This window comes from Chenopodium album, chromosome 4, assembly GCF_948465745.1.
Source record: "Chenopodium album chromosome 4, dcCheAlbu1.1, whole genome shotgun sequence".
Classification (NCBI taxonomy): Eukaryota; Viridiplantae; Streptophyta; class Magnoliopsida; order Caryophyllales; family Amaranthaceae; genus Chenopodium; species Chenopodium album.
In genome coordinates this window covers 14,451,877-14,475,014 of record NC_137837.1, presented here as the reverse complement: position 1 = coordinate 14,475,014, position 23,138 = coordinate 14,451,877, and the positions used below count along the sequence as shown (strand labels likewise).

The following is a 23,138-nucleotide window of genomic DNA, read 5'->3' as shown; positions in this document are numbered from 1 at the left end:
CCCCCCCTGTAAAAAATAAGATACATTGGCCTATACGCCCTCTATAATGGCTTTGCTCTACAAAGCAGCCTCCAGTTTTGTAGCCTCGTGCCATTTGACAAAAAAAAAAAAAGTTTCAGGTTCACCGTGCTTACATAAGAAATTACACAATTTGGTACAAAAGAATCACTTGGAAATATAATGGAAATACCTAATAAATCCGTCATTGCGTGCTCTTTGCCAGGACTGACTTCATTAGTTCCTTTGGGGCTGTATTTATAGGCAATACAAAAGCCAGCAAGGGCAGAAGAAGCATATCAGATGATCAGCAGAAACATAGCAATAATACTAATCAATCAAGTGGAATCGAAGAATTCATAAAGGGTGTTGCTTTAATATGGGATTGATATTTTGGTTAACTTTGCCAGAATCAATCAATCAATAATATAATCTTGCTTTCCCTTAATAATCGTCGATGGCACAAGTTAGAGAAACAAGCATATCTTGTTATGAATCTTACCTGGCAAACCAGTGAACTTTTCATACTGTCTGAAGGCTTGATTAGCAAGCATTTCTGTTCCATATACAATAACGGCTCCTGTTTCTTGAGCTTCTTTAAGGAGTCTTGTTAATTTTGGTGTATAAACCGCATCAAAAACAAGAGCATAATTCTTCAAAGCTTTCTGTCGAAGAACACATAGGAAAGAAACATGGTTCAACTTGATGGTGAATCAAAACTGAGCATGAACAAATGTAAAAAGTTCACATTACTGGAGAGCAGGAGACAAAGCAATATTTATGTACAGCTATCGCAGGATTTGCAGCTTTCATAATGCTACTATATCAGGCATAACCACATATATGTCATATTTATAATGATGATTTGCCAAATGCTGCAAATTTTTAAATGGGAAAAAATAGATAAATAAAAACAAACGACCTCCATGCCTCCATGTCTACTCCAAAACTGGCTTAGTATTGAGGTTGATGTAAGAATTTACCAGGATGGTACACAAAAGATGTCAATATCATATCATACTCTTCCATCCGGTGATCCAGATATTACACTGATGTAGTTCCAACACCTCAAAATTCAGAACATTTTTTTACTTGTAATTCACTAAATTACTTTACTTAATCTATATGGCTAGAGATAATTTGATAAACAATTAGAAATAAGTTGATAAACAATAGGGCCAAGTAGGGAAAGGTCTCATAACAAATGAGTACCTAAGCACAACAGCCACTCAGTTTATACATGGGCACATGACAAGCAAAGAACTATTTAATGGAAATGGAATTCCTAAGTTTATCTGATGAGATGCACAGATCAGGGATACGGCTATAATGTGGGAAGAAAAAAGAAGTGTATGGTGGTGGTGGAGGGAGAAAGAGGGGGGGGGGGGGGGGGGGGGGAGGGGGAGGTTGTGCCTTAACGTATCACTATTTTGTCAAACGTAAACGCTTTTCCCAGGCATCTGATAAAAGGTGACATTTTTTTGCCAAGGTGGCTATTATTTCTGGATAAATGAGCAGTTTGTAGCATCCATATTGCGATTGTTTTACTTCCTAATTAAATCCAGATATAGTAAACAATGGCTATACGCCTATACTTAAGGATAAGATTAGACGAGGGCACCATCTAAAACAAATCAACTAAACCGTTAATTGTTGCATGATGCTCTTAATTATGATAAAAAGTATAGTGGTCAAATGTCTAAAACATTACCCTTTCAATATGGGAGCAACATGGGTTCTGATACAACAAACTACGACAATTATCACAGAAATCATTTTGTATCCCACAGAAATCAAATAAACAAGGAAAGCATAGACTAAATAATTTACTGTTGAAACGATTAAATTTCCAGCAGAGCATAGGTAGAAATCATTGCATTTAACAATACTTGAAAATAACATAAGTAATAAAAGGTATATATGCATAAAAAAAAAGAGAGGGCTGAACCTTAGAAATAGGTGTTTCGGCTATTTTTGGTTTCATTCCAACAGATGTAGTATTTACAAGAATCATCCCTTCTTCTGGAGCAAAGTCATCTAGTTCATCAAGACTGATAGCTTTTCCTCCAACGTTACTAGCTAAATCCACAGCACTTGCTGATATCAAACAACAAGAAAGCAGGAACCCCTTTAGTACAAAACCAGAGATGTCAATATAATCTAAAACAAAATACAAAAAACAAAGGTTGTGTAGTAGAGACCTCTATCAACTTGTGATATCCAAAACAATTCTTATTCATTTCGAAGTTCCCTCTGAATTTAAAATAAAAAAATATACTTCCTCCGTTCTTTTTTTATTGCACCATGAGGGATTTCACGCTTGTCAATGCATTACTTAAGTTATTAATATCTTCAATTATGTTTTTGTAAAAGTTATAAAATATTGATATTTGAAAAGAAGATTTCGAGACGAATCTAACTAGATTCCACATGACTATATTTTTCTTAATGGATAAATCACAAATGATGGTCAAAGAGGATTAAGTGAATAGTGTAAAAGTCCTAATGGTGCAATAAAATAAAAACGGAGGAAGTATGTATAGAAAAAAAAAAAAAAAAAAAAAAAAAATCCTTGAGTGCTTCAAAACAATCAAAAGTTAAATATGGAAATCTTCTAACGTCAACCCAGTGACATAAAATTTATTAATTTCTTTAATTTTCGGCAAGAAAGACGATATCTAGTATCTTTAACCAAAGAATGGCATCAAAATTATATTGTTTCCTCTACAAGTTTGAAGCCCACATACACATAAATAATATGCCTAGATTACCAGCAAACCACTGTGTTTACTGCCGTAAGAGTAATAATAAAAAAAATTATGTAACCGAGTTTATCAGCCAATGTAATGCATTAAGGAAAATACTTACCAAGTGTGCGATTAGCTATGACCACCTTAGCTCCTTTAGCTTTTCCACCATAGGCAAGTGCCTTTCCTGCACCACCAGCTCCAATAACAACAAAAACTTTATCTGCCAAGGGTGATCTTGGTGCAATACTTCCACCTTCTAGACTTGCAAAAGGAACAACGTATTGTTATATGATAGTGTGAGGAAAGTATTTAAAGGGATACATAAAATGTAATTGATTAACAAACCTTGTAATCCTTCTTCAATAGCTTCAATAGCTCCCACATAATCAAAATTGTAACCTGCCAATTTCCCATCACTTGGTCTTTTAACCAAGCAATTTACGGCTTCAATTGCCTATAGAATTTGGGGAAAGTCAGTTTCAACCAATAAACCATTAATTCGTGCCTTTAAGTGACAAGCATGGAGTGTAAAGACAAAAGACTACGGTTCTGTTCTCTTTACCTATTTTAACTTACTTCAGCTTTAATATGTTCAAATTAGTTCTGATAAAATAAGAGCTAATAAGTTTAGATTAATGTTATAAGAACAGAACTAATTATAACTTATACTCCATAATCCCTCTGTTTTGCTGAGTGTTACTCAATTATTGTAACAATGCTTACCAATGAAAAGTGAAAAATGGGGACCATGCATGTGGGTACTTTTGCTTTAAAGAGGAAAGAGATGGAGAGTTAGGGATTTATTAAATAAAATTGAGCCCACAAAGTGGGGTTGTAGGTGATTAAAAAATGAATAAAAGATTGCCATGAAAGGAATAAAGTAAAAGTGGGTTGAGCTTAAAAAAACGGATGAAAACGGAAAGTGAGTGAAACTTAGGTGGAGAGAACAATGCCTGCAACCCTACATAATCTATGTAGCCCCTCACCTATATTTAGTATTTAACCTCCCTAGGATAAAAATTGTAACTTAGTAGATCATAAAATAGTCAGACAATTGCACAATGATAACCAGATAGACACTAAAGAGGGAAGTCCATGAGAAGAGGAAAGGAGAAGCTCGTCCACTCTGAAGCTCTTACAGGTTCCAAGCAACGACCATGGGAATCATAGTACGAACAGAATTTATTCACAAAATCAAAGCCAAAGAGGGTTGGTATACCTTGGCTATGGGATCAACCTCTTCAGAGCACTCAAGTGCAGCCATCTTGTGAGGTATTGTGACACTGCACAATATGCATCATTGGATGAAAAATGTAGCAATGAAATAACAAAAGAGCTCTGTTTATTTGTTATCTAGAAAATGTAATGATTCATTAAATATGCCATTTCTAATTGCAAAAGGATGACATAATGTCATAAGTTAATCAAATGACTAACTTCACATTGACTAGTGTGGACATCAGCCACGTCACAAAATATCACAAATGGTGTGCTGATATCTGATTTATTTGTAGAGTTCATAATCAAGTTAATTAGAAAATTTCGTAAGAATATTTTGGGACATAGACGTCTACAAATTTGCTTTCACAAGGGTACATGAGATGTGGGGTTAGGAGTTTTGGAACTTACATAAACTATGGTAGTAGTCAATGAGTAATTTGAAAGGTAGTGGTACCTGTATCCAACAAAATCAGTAGACGAATAGGTCTTCAAAAAGTTAGGTAAACTGTCCACCAGCAAAGGCAAATAGATTCCATTGAAGCCAACAGACTTAAATGCTGCGTTAAACATATGCGGACTCTTACTATGGCCAACAGGATTCCCAATTACTCCAAATACTTTAGTACCAGGCCCTATACGTCTGAAATTATACAAATCCAAGAGGTCTTTTATAGTAGGTTGGCCAGGAGCTGAAATTGCTCCTTCCTCAAGGGTACCAAAAGTAAGATATCCACCAAATTTGGCACAAAGTATCCTTGACATCAATCCTTTCTCGCGCATAACAAGTCCAATCATTGGAACCTGTAAATGTAAAGGTAAAATACAATCAAACACTCAAGAGGACAATACAATCAAATATAAAGAAGGTAATTCCCAATTTTGTACAATGTTAAAAAAATTATTTTTCATAATATTTTGTGATTTTGTAGATGAAACTATGTGGACTATTTTAAAACATATGGTCTGGTGTACAAATCAGAAACACAGAAACCTTATAGTAAGGCACTAAGGCTTGCCTATAATCGCCCCCCCTCTTCCCCCCCCCCCCCCCCCCTCTTGCCTGTATGAAAATTGAACTTAGGGCATCATGTTAAAAGATGTAAGTAGGATCAGTAATCTCCTTCCTAATTATATGATAGATATTACACAAATAATCTGCTTTTAACACACCTGAGAATGTGTAAGTACTTGAAGAATACGTGCACAATCTGTAATATCTGTAGCGGTTGTTGCAATCTTTATAATGTCTGCTCCAGTTGCTTGTATCCTTGATACAAGATTTCCTATCTCTTCTACTGATGGTGTGCTTTGATAGTTATGAGAGGAAACAATAATTGTCGTTCTTGTAGGCTTCTTTCCACCAAAAGAGTCAAAGAACTCATCTGCTACCTACAAGAGGAAAATGATGAGACAATTTTTCTTTAGAAAGAATTCTGTACAAGCTTGATTTTCAAAAATTCAAGTTCCATCATCTAAACACAAACAACATAGGGAAGCAAATAACCCATGTAAGTTAATGATAAACATAAATGCCATCCATGTGTAATAAAAAATCCTAAGATTCATTCTAATCAAGTCCTATTGGTAATTGGTGAGACTTGAGTCAAGAGCTAAAGGAACACGATAGCTCTTTCATAAACATTATTTAAAAATACCCTACTAATGAGTACCTCATAAGAATTATCAGCTTCTCTACCATAAATATAGTGTCATACAGCCATACAGCATGTAAAGTCAGATAAAGTGTATAATTCCCTTTGCTTGCTTTATGTAAAGATAATCACAACATTAGAGGTCAAAAAAATAAATTCATTCTAATTCTACATGTCCTTTTAGGTTTCAAATGTGTACCATGGCTCTCAATAGGGAAACACAAATAAATAAAATAAATATAAATTCATTGACCTTGTAATGTCCTTACCTTATTTTAGGTACTTACTACCTCCAATTTTTTTTTTTTTTTTCCTTCTCAATCTACACACTTTGCCTATTTGCATTATTCACATACTCATCCTGACCAATGTTTGTAACTTATACGTAAAGAATACATAGTTAAGTTATATCTTGTTAAATTAGTCTCGATATATACTTTCAAAGTATCAAGTTTTTAAAATTTTTTCTTATATATAATCAATTATACTAATGGTCAAAGTTGTGAGATGGCAACTCGGGAACCATGAAAGTTAAACTATGGAAAAAGAATAGTCAGAGTTTATTAGAATCAAACCATACTAAGCCACAAAGATCCAAAATTAGGTCATATCTACTTATTATTGTTTACTTAGTTTAGATTTAATAGTGTATTATAAAATTAGATATTTGAAAAATACACATAGAGACAAACCTATAAAGACCCCATGTGAACCAAAAATTGGTTTAAGTTTAGTCAAACCAAATCAGAAACAACACCTTATTTAGGTGAAAACTGAAATGATAATGGCCAAATTTGGACTACTTAATTTATGGGGCAGATGGCATCATCTATCTAAAACATTGTTGTTCATCTTTATCCTTGTATCCTAGCCAAAGATGCTCCAGTCTCTAACATTAGCTTTAAGACTAGAGCAACGAGGTAGAGGTATACAAAGTACTAAGTATGCAACTCTATTGTTCATATATAAACATCTTTTACATTTTGTTGCATTCAATTACTCAAATCAGCTAAACATACCTCCCACATCAACATGCTAACAACATGAAAACTTATATACAATAAACAAAAGACAAAGGATAGTATAACCTTAAGCTCGACATCTATATAGTCAGCTCCTAGTTCCATGGCTCTGTACAACGCACTCCTTCGCTTGCTTTCATCACCGTCATACTGACCACCTTCCCATGTAGGTCTATAAACCATATGAACACTCATAAATGTTTATGAAAATGTAGTTTATATTTTATTACTTGATTTAGAAATCATTTTTACATTATAGTATTACTTTGTTTTCCATTCCATATTAGAGAAAAAAAAAAAAAAAAAAAAAAAAAACAAACAAACAAACAAACATAAGAGAAAAGCACACTAAACATCCAAATATAATGTAATTAAATTAGAACTAGTTATTTCACGTCGCTGAAATGAAATTGTCAAAGGCATATAGGCAGAGTAAAGGATAGCATCTGCCTTATCTAAGCATGCATCTTCACCACTCTTTTGAAATGATTTGTTGCACTCTCCATAATAATTGGCATGTCAGGTTTCATTTATGAAAATAAAGGTGGAGATCCTACATATATTGCACATACACACCATCAAAGACTCAACCAACCATAATCAATAATCAATATTCACCAAATGTAAATAATTATCTCTCCCTAATTCAAGAATGACATGCTTTGACAATCCAAACTTTACAAGATTGCATATTGGGTGTGACTTCCCTTCCTAAAGCTTGCACATACATCAAAGACTTAACAAACAGTAATCAATTACCAGTATTCAATCAATCAATCAATCAATCAATCAAAGCCTTAATCCCAAAAGTGGGGTCGGCTAACATGAACCAAATTTGATTATTCCGTGTAGTCATCAACATAAATCTTTCTCCTCCATCCCTTACGATCCAAAACTTCATCCTCACGTAAATCCATGCACTTCATATCCTTCCTCACTCCTTCCAACCAAGTCATCTTTGGTCTCCCTCTTCCTCGTTTAATCCCTCCATGGTCCCACTCTTCCACTCTTCGCACCGGTGCACCCTCGGGTCTCCGTCTTACATGTCCAAACCAACGCAGACGATTTTCCCTTAATTTATCTACAATGCCCGCCACACCTACTTTCTTGCGAATAACCTCATTTCTGATTTTATCTCTTAAAGTGTTTCCACACATCCACCTTAACATGCGCATTTCCGTAACCTCCATCTTTTTAATATGCTCTTTCTTAGAAGCCCAACATTCTGTACCATAGAGCAACACTGGTCTTATGGCAGTCCTGTAGAATTTTCCCTTCAACTTTAAGGGAATGCTGCGGTCGCATAGCACTCCCGTGGCCGCTCTCCATTTAAGCCACCCTGACTTAATCCTGTGGGTCACGTCTTGATCAATGTCACCATTCTTCTGGATGATCGACCCTAGGTACTTAAAACATTCACTCATGGTCAAATCCTTTCCATCCAAACTCACCACTTCATTGCTTGTCCCCCTCTGAGTGCCAAAACGACATACCAAATATTCAGTCTTACTCCGACTTAGCTTAAACCCTCTAGATTCCAACCTTTGCCTCCATTGCTCCAACTTGACATTAACCCCATCCTTAGTCTCATCCACCAAAACGATATCATCTGCGAACAGCATACACCATGGAACCTCATCTTGAATTGGTCTAGTTAATTCGTCTAGAACCGTTGCAAAAAGAAAAGGGCTTAATGCAGACCCTTGATGCAATCCGATTGTAATAGGGAAATCTTTTGTCAACCCTCCGCATGTCCTCACATTTGTTGACACATCCCGATACATATCCTTAACTAGGTCTACATACCTTCGTGGGATACCTTTCTTCAACATTGCCCACCAAAGTATCTCTCTTGGCACCTTGTCATATGCCTTCTCTAAATCAATAAAGACCATATGAAGATCTTTCTTCTTTACCCTATAAAACTCCATCATTTGTCTTATCAAATGGATTGCCTCCATAGTAGATCTCCCAGGCATAAAACCAAATTGGTTATCTGAAATGCTTGTGCATGCCCTCAACCTTTGTTCAATCACCCTTTCCCACAACTTCATAGTATGGCTCATAAGCTTAATTCCTCGATAGTTAGAACAATCTTGAGCGTCTCCTTTGTTTTTATAAACCGGGACCAAGGTGCTCTTCCTCCAATCTTGTGGGATCCTTGTAGCCGTCCATATCTTGTTGAAAAGGTTTGTTAACCAATCAATACCAATCTTACCCAAACACCTCCACACCTCTATCGGTACCCCATCAGGGCCAACCGCCTTCTTAGGTTTCATCTTCCTCAGTGCAATCTCCACCTCTACTCTCCTAATCCTTCGCACATACTCCATGTTGATTTCTTCATCACTCATAGAGGTATCTCCTATCACAACTCCATTACTTCCATTAAATAATTCATCGAAGTACCCCTTCCACCTGTCCTTGATGCCCTCCTCTTGCACTAGGACCATTTGGTTCTTATCTTTGACACACTTCACCATGCCAATATCCTTCCTTGCCTCTTGTCTTCTCTTTGCCATCTTATAAATGATCCTTTCTCCCTCCTTGGAATCAAGCTTTTCATAAACCTCCTGATATGCCTTTTCTTTTGCTTGGCGAACAGCTGCCTTTGCCTTACTCTTAGCCTCCTTATACGCTGCAAAGGTTTCATCACTCCTACATTTTCCTAAGGCTTGATAGCATTCCCTTTTTTGCTTAATTACTGCTTTCACCTCTTCATTCCACCACGAAGTATCTCTCTGTACCGAAGTTCTTCCCCTTACTTCCCCTAAGACCTCTTTGGCCACTCTTAGGAAACAGTTCTTCATTCGTAACCAGGTCATGTCCGGATCCACCTCTCCATCCCAATCCGCTTCTTCAATTACCTTTTCTGTAAAAACCTTAGCTTTTGCATCCCTTAGGGTCCACCATCTTATCCTTGGTTCTTCTTGTCTAACTTTTTTCTTCGCCTTCTCTTTCAGACGAATAGTCATTACCAATAGCCGGTGTTGGGTGACCACACTCTCCCCTGGGATAACCTTACAGTTTATGCAACTTTGTCTATCTATGCTCCTTGTGAGCAGGAAGTCTATTTGAGTTGCATTTGCTCCATTCCGAAAAGTTATCAAGTGTGAATCCCTCTTCTTAAACCAAGTATTAGCCAAAATTAAATCATATGATTGGGCAAAATCCATAATAGCTTCACCACCGGCGTCCCTCTGCCCATACCCAAAGCCTCCATGGACACTCTCATAGCCATCTCGGCTCGCCCCAACGTGCCCATTTAGATCCCCTCCAATATATAACTTCTCTGAGTGGTGGACACCCTGCACCACCTCGTCTAGGTCCTCCCAAAATTGTCGTTTCTCTTCTGCATCTAAACCCACTTGGGGAGCATAAGCACTGATAACATTCACAATCTCCTTGCCACATAGCAACTTCAGCCTTATCAACCTATCGTTCTTCCGATAGACCTCGATCACCTCTTTTGCCAACCTCTCATCGAGAACCACACCAACTCCGTTCCTAGCTCCACCATTCCTTGTTCTGTGGCTCGTTTCTTGCCCAACATACCATACCTTATACCCCAAAACCAAGCCTCGAGCTCCTTCTCCTGTCCATCTTGTCTCTTGGAGGCACATGATGTTCACGCGTCGTCTTTTCATTACTTCTACCAATTCTGCTGATTTTCCCGTAAGAGACCCCACATTCCAAGAACCAATCCGCAAACTAAATTCTTTTCTCCCACGCTCCCTCCTGATCCCAACTCCAAGTCCTTGATTATTTGACACCACAATTGGGCAATATGGCGCGTCGCTTCTGGGCGACGACCTAGCAACCCTTACATACTTATCACTGCACCCGGGTCTGGGAAGTGCAGCGCGTCGCTCAGTAGGGAACGCCCCAATGGCACGCCCTTGCTCATTTGACACCACACTCGGGCAATGTGGCGCGTCGCTTCTGGGCGACGACCTAGCAACCCTTGCATACTTATCACTACACCCGGGTCTAGGAAGTGCAGCGCGTCGCTGAGTAGGGAACGCCCCCACGAAAATATCTGTTTGGCTCATGTCATGGGATGTGACGAAGTTTTATACTGGCTGTCACTGGCCTACCGTAACCCTCCTCCTTTATCCAGGCTTGGGACTGGCAGCGGGAAACCCACTGGCGGAGTTAATCAATTACCAGTATTCGCTGAATGTAAATAATTATCCCTCTCTAATTCAAGAATGACATTCTTTGACAATCCCAACTTTACAAGATTGCATATTGGGAATGTCTCCGCTCCCCAAAGCATCATCTCACTTTGTATTTCTTGAAGCACTATATCACTGGTAGGGTATAAAAAACACACCTAGGTGCTATGCAAATGGGGGTACATTTCCTTAATTAAGCTAGGTAAAGTGAATTTAAAGAGGAACAATTGAGGCACACATCTTCCATTACTAAACCAATTTTTTTATTTTTTTTTAATTTATTTTTACCTAGGTGCAGTAGTATTTATTTATTTATTATTTATTTATTTTTTTTAATTGCCTCTGCACCAAGCCTCCTATCTCCTTCTTTTTACTGCACCTTGAACTCTTTTTACACATTGAACACTATTACACATGGGTTTAGAACATCAGGCAATGGTTCGTTGAAGTCCGGGAAAATACTCTTTGAATAACTTAAATCATCTCATCTTTGAAATTCAGTCCAAGTAGCGCTTACCAAATTGGTTTTGGTTTGCATATGGACATGGAAGTTTTTTAAAAAAAAAAAACATAGCTTATCCAAACTTCTACAATGAAGCCTTGATGATTGTAATAGACTAACATTAGGAAGGGCAATTTGGGAAGTCTAGTACTTTTAGGTTAGTAGTCCATGGCCTTAATATTAATAGGGGATAGTATATGCAGTAGGACATTATGTGAATTGTGAGGATAATATGTTGAGAGAATGGTAACCTCAAGTTACTAGGAGAGTGACAACCTAAAGTTATCAAGAGAGTAATAGCCTAAAGCTATTAATCTATCACTTTTGTATCAAATTCTGTCATTATTAATCGAAACTCCAAGCTTTCATCTTATTATCCATATAATATACAAACAGAAAATCAGTCTATAACAATGATGCTAAAAATGAGCTTTAAAGCACTTAATTACATTCTATTTCCCAAATCAAAGTTTTGTTTAATGGATTTTGGTTCCCTTCGTTTCAAGAAAATGAAATTTATCATACTGCCTTTTTTGTTACATTCTCCCCGTTAACCTTTTGACCAGTGCTCTTTCTTGGATTTCATTTTGCAGGACAATCAAAGCAATCTGGAAGCACAAATAGATGCAGTATTGAATATTGAAAAGCAAATGAGACTTGCTGGAGATGTTGCTGGAACTAGAAAAGCTGTGTTTGACATTCTCCAGTTATGCTTTGAAGCTAAAGCCTGGAAAACCTGGAATGATCAGATTGTTGTTCTGTCAAAGCGCTGAGGCCAGCTCAAACAGGTACACGTTGGCATTTTTGATGTTATGGTGGAATCATAATGATGAGGATCATTTTTCTAGCTGTTAGCTTAGTGTATATTATACTTTAGTGAATTTATCATAATTGAAGCGGCTGTGGTTACGTAAATATGTTAATCTATGCTTTAAATGTGCAATGCAGTGAATAAGACGGACTGAAATGGTATTAGGTCATCACCACTGTATGCCTAGCTTGGTTCGGAGTAATGACTTGTTTCTATTGTGCTATGTTGATATTCTTGGAATTTTTAAGGAAATTGAGTAATTCGTTTGGATTAAAAATCCATATTATGGTTCAGGGTTCCCCAGACAGAAATCAAACAATACAATTGTTTATTGTTTAATTTTCTTTTTTAGTTACCTTGTAATCTTGGAGTCATAATTCCTTCATGAAGCATTTAATCAGGAGGTTCCTTTATTTATAGGCTGTGACAGCGATGGTGCAGCATCTTGATACTCGTATAGAGCTCAATAGCTCATTAAAACATTGAATAGTGTATCTGCTGGGAAGGTAACAAGATATTATTGTGTTGAGCTTGTCTTTTGTTAAGTTATGCTCTTTCATACGTTTCATGTCTTATATTCTGTTTTTTACAGATATATGTTGAAATAGAAAAGGCATGATTGATCAAGACCCTTGCTAATGTTAAGGAAGAACAAGGGCTTATCGACGAGGCTGCTGAATTGATGCAAGAGATCGCGGTAAGTTTGGTTTACTACTCTGTTTTTTTGGTAAAAGTTGTGTAATTGATCATCATTACACATATTTGTGATACTGCAGGTTGAAACCTTTTGGCGCAATGGCTAAAACTGAAAAGATTGCTTTTATTCTTGAGCAAGTATGTCCTATTTCTCGAGCTTTATTGGTTCCATTATCTCTTTTTCTGGCACTGTTGGAGATAAATGTTTCTGCTTATTTTAATCGTGTTTAACTGTTGATGAGTTAATTTGGAAAATTTTCTGTTTATCAGGCTCGCCTTTTCTTAGACCGTAAAGACTATATTTGGGCTCAAATCCTTTCCAGAAAAATCAGTCCCAGGGTTATTGATATTGATCCTTCAAAAGAAAAGAAAAAACCTAAGGAAGGTGATGCCATTGTAGAATAGGCCCCTGCTAATATTCCATCGTTGCCAGAATTGAAGCGCATCTATTATGAATTGATGATTCTGTGAATTCAAAAATTGTTTTTTACGGAGTGCTTAGTTCTGTTCTTGCTACGATATAGAATTTTTCTTCTTTTTGCATTAATCTTTTTCCTTGGGATTGAAATTACAAACTAGTTTCATTTCTAATTAAGTAGATTTTGCCAGGTATGGTGACTTTTTTGGTGTCAAAAGTGTTGAAAACTATTGAATTGCTATCTTATATTGTAATGGGTATACTGAAATATGCAATCCATTAATTCACAATGCACAATAGTTCCAATATACAATAATCTAATTGTCAGAACCAAATTCTCACTACCCAAATCTTAAAACATCATATATATATATATATATATAATTCATGCTTCATGAATCAACCCAACCAACTAAAACAGAATTACACAATGTCCAAATTCATACTTTAAATCCCAAAAGTCAAGCTAAGTTTTCCAAAAATTCAATCAACAGACAATATTAAAACTGCAAAAATAAAGATTACCTGAAAGTGATCAAAGTAGGCAAAGAACTGTTTTGAATCAAAAGCTGAAGATGATGATCTGGGTTGAAATTCTTCAAAAAATCTAATCGAAGCTCAACCAAATCAGCACCTTGTTCCTTAGCTTTGTTAACTTGAACCAACATTTGATCCGGGGTATCATTCATAATGGGTACACATATCAATGTCGGATTTCTTCCAATGTATTCCCCCATTTGAAGATTCAAGATTGCAACTGAAACCCAGAAACACAATTATCGGCCCAATAACTCAATAATCTACCTTAGAAGAACCCTTAATTGAATATAACAATAGAATAAACGATTAACAATTACATTATGAAATTGATATTCGGTGATTTAAAAAGAAAACAACTTTACCTCAGAAGCTGCTTCAATGGAGGAGAGAGGAAGAGGGGAAGCACAAATTTGATAAAAGGGGAAATCTTTTTGGATTATCAAATTTTTAGTGTAAGAGGTTAGGTGAAGGTGATTGACTAGGGAGGGTAGGTGCCGTTTTCTGTAAAAAAAAACACACACACACACACAAATCTAGTGGATGTGTTGGGTGAATTGGTGGGGAGGACAGAGTACTTTTGGGGTTTTTTTTTTTTTTTTTTTTTTTTTTTTAATAATGAAAATAAATAATCTCATTTTTTTTTGGAAAATTTGTGAAAAATAAGTCAACCTTTGTTGGTTCGCTCAAAATAAGCCAACCTTTCGATTAACTCAGAATAATCCAACATTTATAGGGTATCCACTTTAAATGAGTCAAGTGACCTGCAACCGGTTATTAATGTTAATTGTGACACGTGTCAGCATGTGGTTCGTCATTTTTCTTATAATAATTAATTAGGAATTATTATATAATTAATTATTAAAAAATCTAATAATTATAAATTTAAAAAAAAAAGAAAAGAAAAAAACCCCAACCCCAGCTCACCCCCCCTCCCCTGCCAGGCCGCCGGTGGCCGGCGACCACAAAATTCCCCGGCGTCGACACCGACGGCCTCTACCGCCCACCCACGATGCTCTCACCCAACCCCACTCCTTCCCCCTCCCCATTCACCTTTCCCCACCCCGTCACGACACCACCCCCTCCCCTTCACCCCCTGCCGGAAACAACCCCCTTCCCCCGTCTCCCTGTAGAAGTCGACCCCTCCCTCCCCTTTCCTTACCATCTGTCGACCCCCCAAACCCTTTAACCCACCCTAACGAAACCCTAACAAAATCGGAATCGGGGTTCAAGGGTTTTGGGGTGTCGATTGACGGTGGGGAAGGGGAAGGACGGGGGTAACGGGGTGGGGAAAGGGGGATGGGGAAAGGGGAAAGGAAATGGAAGGGGAAGGGTGGGGGCGTCGTGGGTGGGTGGAGAGGCCGTCGGTGCCGGCGCCGGGGAATTTGTGGTTGCCGGCTACCTGCGGCCTGGTAGGGGTGGGGGGTGAGCTGGCAGGGGAGGGGGAGGGTGAGGGGGTTGGGGTTTTTTCCTTTTTTTTTATTTTTTTTTGAAATTTATAATTATTAGTTTTTTTTTATAATTAATCATATAATATATCCTAATTAATTATTAATAGAAAAATGACGAATTATATTCTAACACGTGTCACAATTAACCTTAATAACCGGTTACAAAAGGTAATGACTCATTTCAAGTTAATACCCTATAAAGGTTGGATTATTCTGAGTTAATCGAAAGGTTGACTTATTTTAAGCGAACCGGACAAAGGTTGGCTTATTTTTGACAAATTTTCCTTTTTTTTTTTTTTTTTTTTTTTTTGTGAAACAATAAATAATCTCATCTTTGTGCAAATTAAAAAATAAATAAATTCACCTTTTTATTTTTATATTTATGAGGCAAATTCACCTTTTTATAAATTGTATGCCATCTTTTTTAATGAATCTTGATTTGTTGGTGACCGAGTTTAGTAGGTTGTAAGTCATGTGTCAAATCTTAAAAAAAAAAAAAAAAAAAAAAAGCCACTACTTTTTTTCAGGTTTGGAGTCTTTGGACATATTATGTTAAGCCCTGGCCAACCCGATTTTTTTATTAGATGCAATTGGATGAAGTTTAGTTTTTACGCATTTATGATAAAGAGAATTTTGAAGATTGTCTACTTGTTTAGCTGATTGAGACTCATTAGAGTTTTGATCAATAAAAAAATTTAATTGGGGTGTTTGGTAAATAGCTTTTTGGGTTTATAAAGTTCTTTATGAAAAAATTTAAAATAATAAAAGGTTTTAAAATTAGCTTATCATTAACTATTTTTACAAAAAAAAAAAAAAAACTTATTAAACATTTAACTCTTTTACGTATTACATACACCAAAATGACTAACAACTATTTAATAAACAACTAGTGTGTAGCACGAGTGATGATCCGGCCTCTGAGCCATTACTATAAATATATAAATAAAGACCCCAATCAAAGTTAGATACATAATTAAAAGCAATAAATATAAAAGTATATTTAAAATTTGGCTAAGATGGTTAGACTTTCAACTTAATTATTGTTGGTCATGAGTTCAAACACTATATATGTAGATCATTTTTGTCTATAGTCATGTGAAATTGGGTTAGATTAATTAAAGATATTAATAGCACAAACATTAAAGTTGGTTTGTAACAAATAGAATGAAAGCAAGAGAAGTATTGTAAACATTTAGCATTGTTATTTTTGTAGTATAAACTATACAGTGATATAAATACTAAGTATATTTTCTTAGATAAATTGGGTCGTATCAGTGGCGGATCCAGGATTTTTCGGGTGCTAGGTCACCACCGACTACTAATCAATAATTAATGCAAGAATATTAAAAAAAAAAAGCTAATATTTTTAAAAAAAAATACATTCCAAAAGTAATAAATATCCATATTACAACCAAATAAAGGAAATTACAATTGCTCTCTACGAGTTTTCATGTTTTGATATCGATCTATAATATCATTCATGTCAACATTCAAAAACATATCTCGCTCTATATAAGTAACCAAGCAAAAGGATTTTGTGGTGGAGGAGGTGGAGGAAAAGGATTTTGTGGTGAAGGAGGTGGATCTTGTAAAGGAGGAGGAGGTGGAGGAGAAGGATTTTGTGGAGGAGGAGGACTTTGTGGAGGAGGGGGATTTTTCGGATCAAAGAAACTTGTGATATCAATCATATCACACATTTTTTTCCTTTTCATTCTGAAAATTAAGTTACATTAACAATTAGATTAAGAAAACCACAAATGCTTCAATTTACAATCCACATATGCAATTATCCAAACTAATCAATTCCAAAAAAAAAAAAAAAAAAAAAAAAACAGAAACCCTAAGTTCTAATATGAAATCATCAATTACTCAATTTTATTGTCAATTAACTCAATTTATAATATCAATTTACAGGAAACAATTTATAATATCAAATTATCAATTTACAAGAAACAATTTCATTTCCTAAAAAAAAAAAAAAAAAAAAAAAAGCAGCAATTCAATTCCTAAAAAATCAGAAACCTTAACTCCCTAAATTGATAAATTATCAACAATTTCAAAAAACAATAGAACACACACTAATTAACTAGATTAAATTACATAATCAACTCAATTAATCACAAATTCAAGTACTCAACCCAACAATTCAACAATTTGGGTATAATTTACAAATTTAAAAACTTAAAAACAAACTTAGAAAACTTGTTCAATTTGAGAAGCTAAAGCGAATGACTCATTGGTTCTTAACCTCCGAGTAACATTGATAAGCACTGCTTCTAAATTGTCTTTTTTAATCCCTTTCCCGTCACTAAACACGTCAAACCACTTACACTTAAACAAAACAACTTTGGGACTTGTTCGATTTTTTAAGGCACCATACTCTAACACAATAACCTCCTCTAAAATCCCATAAAAATTCTTTTCTCCACTTTCCTCATCGCCTCTAACCACCACACCACTATTTTGAGTTTTTCGATTTCTTTGCCGTTTTTTGGTGTGAAATCTAAATCCATTAATGATATATCCATCATAAGTCACAACACGTTTCATGGATCCTCTTGCTAAACAAAATAACTCTTCGGTAATCCTTACATCCCCATCTTTCCACATCTTAATAATCTGTATTTCACAATAAGTAATAAAGAAAACAATCAAGAAAAGAGGAAAAAATATATAATAGGAAAAAAAAACGGGTGTGCTCACTTACCCTATTCTCAAACCACTTGTAAAAGTCAATCTTTGGAAGACTCGTATCATTTAGATACTCACTAACCAAAGAAATTAAGGAACTAAAAGTTAGTTAATTGTATATATTTTTAATAAAAAAAATTTCAAATCAATCACATCATAACACTTACTCTAAGAAAGGTTGTGCTTCGTCACAATTTTTTAGAACATAAAGGTGAGCTTCTTTCCATTCATCAAAAGCCAGTTGCTTTATATTTACCTTCCCTAAAGACTTGCCCATTTTAGAAAAAACGGACAGGGTATGGAGTTGGAGTTGTTGATGATCGATATCGTCATTTCGATCTAGACGGTTAAATTGCGTCTCAATCTTAGAAATATATCTTGAGCAAAATGTTAGACATTCCATTTCTATGTACCCATTAGCAATTGAAGCTTCAGGGTGAGCTTTGTTCCGTACATATGATTTAAATGTCCTCATCGCCCTTTTTCAAAAAAAAAGTTAGTTATAATCTATAAGTATTTATTTATATATAAAACCTATTTTTTTATATAAATTAAAACCTTACCTTTCAAAACGATACATCCATCGATAATGTACTGGGCCGGCAATCCTAGCCTCAGTGGCCAAGTGAATTGGAAGATGTATCATCACATCAAAAAATGCAGGAACGAATATACGTTCTAACTTGCACAAGGTGATTGCGATATTTGATTCCATTCGCTCTAAGTCGGAAACCTTCAAAGTTTTTGAGCATAATTGCTTGAAAAATAAACTGAGCTCCCTTAAAGGCTCCAACACTTTCTCATCTATGACACCCTTAAAGGCAGGGGTAAGCAAATCTTGCATGAAAACATGAAAGTCATGAGTTTTCATTCCCATGATCTTTCCATCTTGTAAAGATGTACACCGCGATATATTTGAACCATATGCATCAGGAAAAGCTAAGTTAGACAAAAAGGTGACTATTTTTCTTCGTTCATTCAAAGTTAGGTTGTATGTTGCTGGAGGGATTTTATATTTTTTATCTCCTAAATGCTTGGCACGTAATTGACTATGCATCTTCATATCATCTAAGTCCAATCGCGCATTTAAGGTGTCTTTATTCTTCCCTGATAAATCAAGTAGTGTGCCTAATATACTTTCACAAACATTTTTTTCTATATGCATAACATCTAAGTTGTGTCGCACTAAAAGATGTCTCCAATATGGCAATTGAAAGAAAACACTTATTTTTTTCCATTGATGCACAATGTATTGTTCGCCTCTCTTTCGTTTTCTGGTAACACCTTTTCCGAATTCCACATTTGAATAGCCACTCAATTGCTCTAAAACATCATGTCCTGTAAGTGGAGTAAGAGGAGGACCCCGTTCAACTTTTCCACCAAACAAATTCCTATTACGTCTCCATTTGTGATCTGGCTCTAAAAACACTCTGTTATCCATATAACAATATTTGCGCCCATGTTTTAACCAAGCTGATCTTGTATCTTTATGACAATTAGGGCATGCACGTTCTCCTTTAGTACTCCAACCAGAGAGATTAGCATAAGCTGGAAAGTCACTAATAGTCCACAACAACACTGCTCGCATATTAAATGTCTCTTTGGCATGAGCATCAAAAGTTTTTACCCCTGTCTCCCACAATTCCTTTAGTTCATCAATTAGAGGTTGCAAAAAAACATCTATATCATTTCCCGGAGATTTGGGACCGGGAATTAGCAAAGATAATATCATGTTATCACTTTTCATGCACATCCAAGGAGGTAAGTTATATGGAACTAACATCACTGGCCAAATGCTATATCTGCTACTCATGTTAGCACCGGGATTAAAGCCATCACTTGCTAAACCCAAGCGTATGTTACGAGCATCAGCAGCAAAGTCTGGATATATTTTATCCAAGGACTTCCATGCTTCTGAATCAGCTGGGTGTCTCATTACCTCATCTTTTGAGCATTCATCCTTATGCCATCGCATGTCCTTTGCTAACTTCGAGGAGACAAACATCCTTTGCAACCTTGGAATGAGAGGAAAATGACGTAAAACTAATTGAGGAATTCGAGTTTTCTTTTCAGCAACACCCTCGTCTTCGTCACCAGAAGACACATCACCACCTTGCACAACTTTTTCCTTCCATCTAGGAGTCAAGCATTTAGGGCATTTTTCTTCATTTGCAAACTCCTTGCGATACAAAATGCAATGGTTAACACATGCATCGATCTTTACATAATCCAATCCTAATGCTTTTGTATATTTTTTTGATTCATAAGAATTAGATGGAAATTTTTTATCATGATTAAATGCCCTATGTAATGTATTCAATAACATTGAAAAAGACTTATCACTCCACTTGTTGCTAACCTTAATCTGTAGTAATGTGATAAGAAACTCTAATCTCTTAAATGTCTTGCACCCTGGATATAATTCGGCCTCCATGTCTTCGAGCAATGTTTTCATCATTGCCACTACTAGAACCAAACTCCATGGAGTTACCACCATCACTATGAACCTCATAAGTTGTACTATTATTCCATGCATTTGTGGCATCAAAAACCAATGGAGCCATGTCATCAAATGGTATATCATCATCATCGTCATTATCTGAGGCCTCCATCGTGTTATCATCTTCATTATTAACATCTAGCCCACCACTTTCTCCGTGACTCACCCATGGGTTATAACTACTATCTATACCATATACTAGTAAGTGGCATTGCATAGTTTTTCGATCATGGGCCAAACTCAATCTACAGTTTAAACAAGGACATTTCAACAAGGTGTCATCATTTTTTTCCCTATAAGCAAACTTTAAAAACTCGTCGACTCCTGCTTTATACTCTGGTTTGCGTCTATCCTTTATACCATTGTGGTTCATCCAAGTTCGATCTCTATTCATTCTTGAAATTTAAAATAAAAGATAGTCCGTAACAGCATAATAGCAAAAAAAAATAGTTAGTTAAAAAAGAAAAAGTTTATAGGTTAAAAACAATCAAATTATGCCAATTTAATCACCTCCACTTCCGAAAAAATATCAAAGTATAGCTAATGCTTAGGATTTTTGTGTTATCCTAAAAATCTAAAATACAAAGTACCATTCTTCTTTATATTTTCTTTTAGGCCTACTATTTTACATACTGATAGCTTTTTGTAGTCAAAATTTTAATAATAAATTATAAAAACAAAGAACAAAAAAAATTAGTCATCTACAAGTTAATAATAAGAACTATCCATCCACACAAACTAATTATTAATCCATATCCTAAGCACACCAATTAATAAGAACTATCCATCGACATAAACTAATTATTAATCCATATATTAAGCACACCAATTAAGTCAAAAAGTGTATACACAATTACATATATCATATGCAAAGAAGCTTCTTTATTATATCATTTTTCTTACATTAATTTGGCCAAGGCATACTACTGGATAAATTTCATCAAAACATATCTCTTAAAGCAATAAGTTCAGGTACTATTCAAATCATATAGCTGCACAAAATTGATAATAATTAAGCTGGTACTCATCAAAGAAACATACTCAAAATTCAACCAATATATATATATATATATATATATATATATATATATATATATATATAGAAGTATAATACAATCAAAAGCAATCAAATAAAAAAACACCAACCTGAATATTGGTAGCTTGATCAACAAACACTAATGTTCAGATCTTCTTTGAAGCTCCTAAGCTCTTGAACAAAAGGGGTAATAGAAGGATCTTTACAATTGAGCAAAAAAATTAATTAGTTCGTGGTTCATTATAGTCAGGTTCTTATTTGCACATGAGTTAATCAGAATGAAAGTCAATATTTATCATACTCTACTGATTCTACTCACTCATATTACATGGGTAGTTCAAATAAAGAATCTAGTTTGCCATATTTTAAAATAAGACATGTTCTCTTATAATTGAATCCCTCTATATGTAGTCAATTTACTCATGTAATAATTAGAATGTTAAGTTCTATATTGTAAATCTGTAACAAACTAACAACAACTGAAATTAATAAAAATCAGACCCGATAGAAAACCACTTATCAAAGTAATTAAACTAATATCATTGTCCTTCAACATCCAAAATACAATATAATTCTCACTGAATATTAAGCGAGCTAATATCCTCTAATATGCTCTCTAATAATTGATATTACACGAGCAATTATAATTCAATCAGATTCTGGGTTAGTCTTACCCAACTAAGAATCCTTACAATTTCTTGGGACAAATCTGTCATCTAAGCTTCTTACATCACGCCAAACAAAATCAGGGAAATTAACCAAAACTAATATCGTCATTGATCTAAATTGGGAAAATTAGAAGCATAGAATATTTTCAAGAACAGATTTTGCATTTCATTATTGAAACAAAACTCGAATGTCACTCGATTAATATAGAAAAGAAAAATTATTTTGCATCAAAATCTTTTTTTTTTTTACAGAAAACAAAATTCGATTAATATTAACCACTATATAACTGACCCGTTAACAGGATGCGTTGAAGCCGTTGTTATCGCCTCCTTTAACCACCGCCGGACCACCTATGAAATTAACAAACAAATTAGGGTTTGACAAAATTACAAACTAGAAAGTAATATTGAGAAAGGAAAAATTTGGATTTAGATATTGTATAAAGAAACGAAATTGACCAAAAACACGCAAAAACTATAGCTCTTCAATGGCTTTTGCAAGCTCTGGTACAAACAGGGGACAGAGGCCGGAAAGGGACGAAGAACCGAAGTGATGAAACTGATGATGTACGGCAGTACGGAGTTTAATATTTGAAGTTTTGGCATATTTGGGATTTTTATTAAGCGGGTTTTATTTCCGCCCAATTTTAATTGATGGGCAACGACATTAAACATCCTTTTCAGCCCAATTTAATTGGTTTGGGCAATGGGTTAAGTTATTTTGTCGCCCCAGTCATATTAATGGGCAACTATCAATAATATCGTGGCCCATTTATGAATAAGGGCAACGCAAATCTTGGTCGTCGCCTGTTATTCTACATTGGGCGACAAAATTTACCTCGTGGTCCATAATTAGATGTTTGGGCGACGATTATTAATTTTGTTGCCCATAAATTATTAATACGTTGCCCAAAATTGTTTTTCTTGTAGTGTACTTAGTTACTTGGCAGCAAGAAGAGTCGAAGAACGCCGAGTCCGAGTGTGTGTGTATGCTGCCGGCGAGGCGGT

At 35.4% G+C, this 23,138-nt stretch overlaps 2 protein-coding genes across 4 annotated transcripts; both read right to left on the bottom strand.

Annotated features, from left to right (window-relative positions):
- LOC145628949 (bifunctional 3-dehydroquinate dehydratase/shikimate dehydrogenase, chloroplastic-like) lies at positions 1-22,675 on the bottom strand. 3 transcript variants are annotated; one of them, XM_081681391.1, is made up of 13 exons: positions 22,590-22,675; positions 22,423-22,481; positions 21,573-21,662; positions 13,773-14,004; positions 6,709-6,814; positions 5,139-5,357; positions 4,423-4,769; positions 3,967-4,030; positions 3,093-3,201; positions 2,866-3,003; positions 1,946-2,094; positions 500-662; positions 1-249 (listed from the first exon to the last, which is right to left on the bottom strand). In XM_081681391.1, the coding sequence occupies exons 4-13, from the start codon at positions 13,982-13,984 to the stop codon at positions 203-205; spliced, it is 1,554 nt and encodes a 517-aa protein (XP_081537517.1). In that variant the 5' UTR covers positions 13,985-14,004; positions 21,573-21,662; positions 22,423-22,481; positions 22,590-22,675; the 3' UTR covers positions 1-202. The 3 variants fall into 3 exon arrangements, with proteins under 3 accessions (XP_081537517.1, XP_081537516.1, XP_081537518.1); XM_081681392.1 differs by lacking the exons at positions 21,573-21,662; positions 22,423-22,481; positions 22,590-22,675 and adding an exon at positions 14,150-14,306 and having other exon boundaries at positions 4-92; positions 192-249; XM_081681390.1 differs by lacking the exons at positions 21,573-21,662; positions 22,423-22,481; positions 22,590-22,675 and adding an exon at positions 14,150-14,306.
- Positions 16,744-20,820, bottom strand: LOC145627693 (uncharacterized). The gene is made up of 6 exons (XM_081680048.1): positions 20,338-20,820; positions 18,490-20,291; positions 18,094-18,405; positions 17,943-18,003; positions 17,484-17,854; positions 16,744-16,948 (listed from the first exon to the last, which is right to left on the bottom strand). The coding sequence occupies exons 1-6, from the start codon at positions 20,818-20,820 to the stop codon at positions 16,744-16,746; spliced, it is 3,234 nt and encodes a 1,077-aa protein (XP_081536174.1).
- Positions 22,676-23,138: the final 463 nt, after the last annotated feature.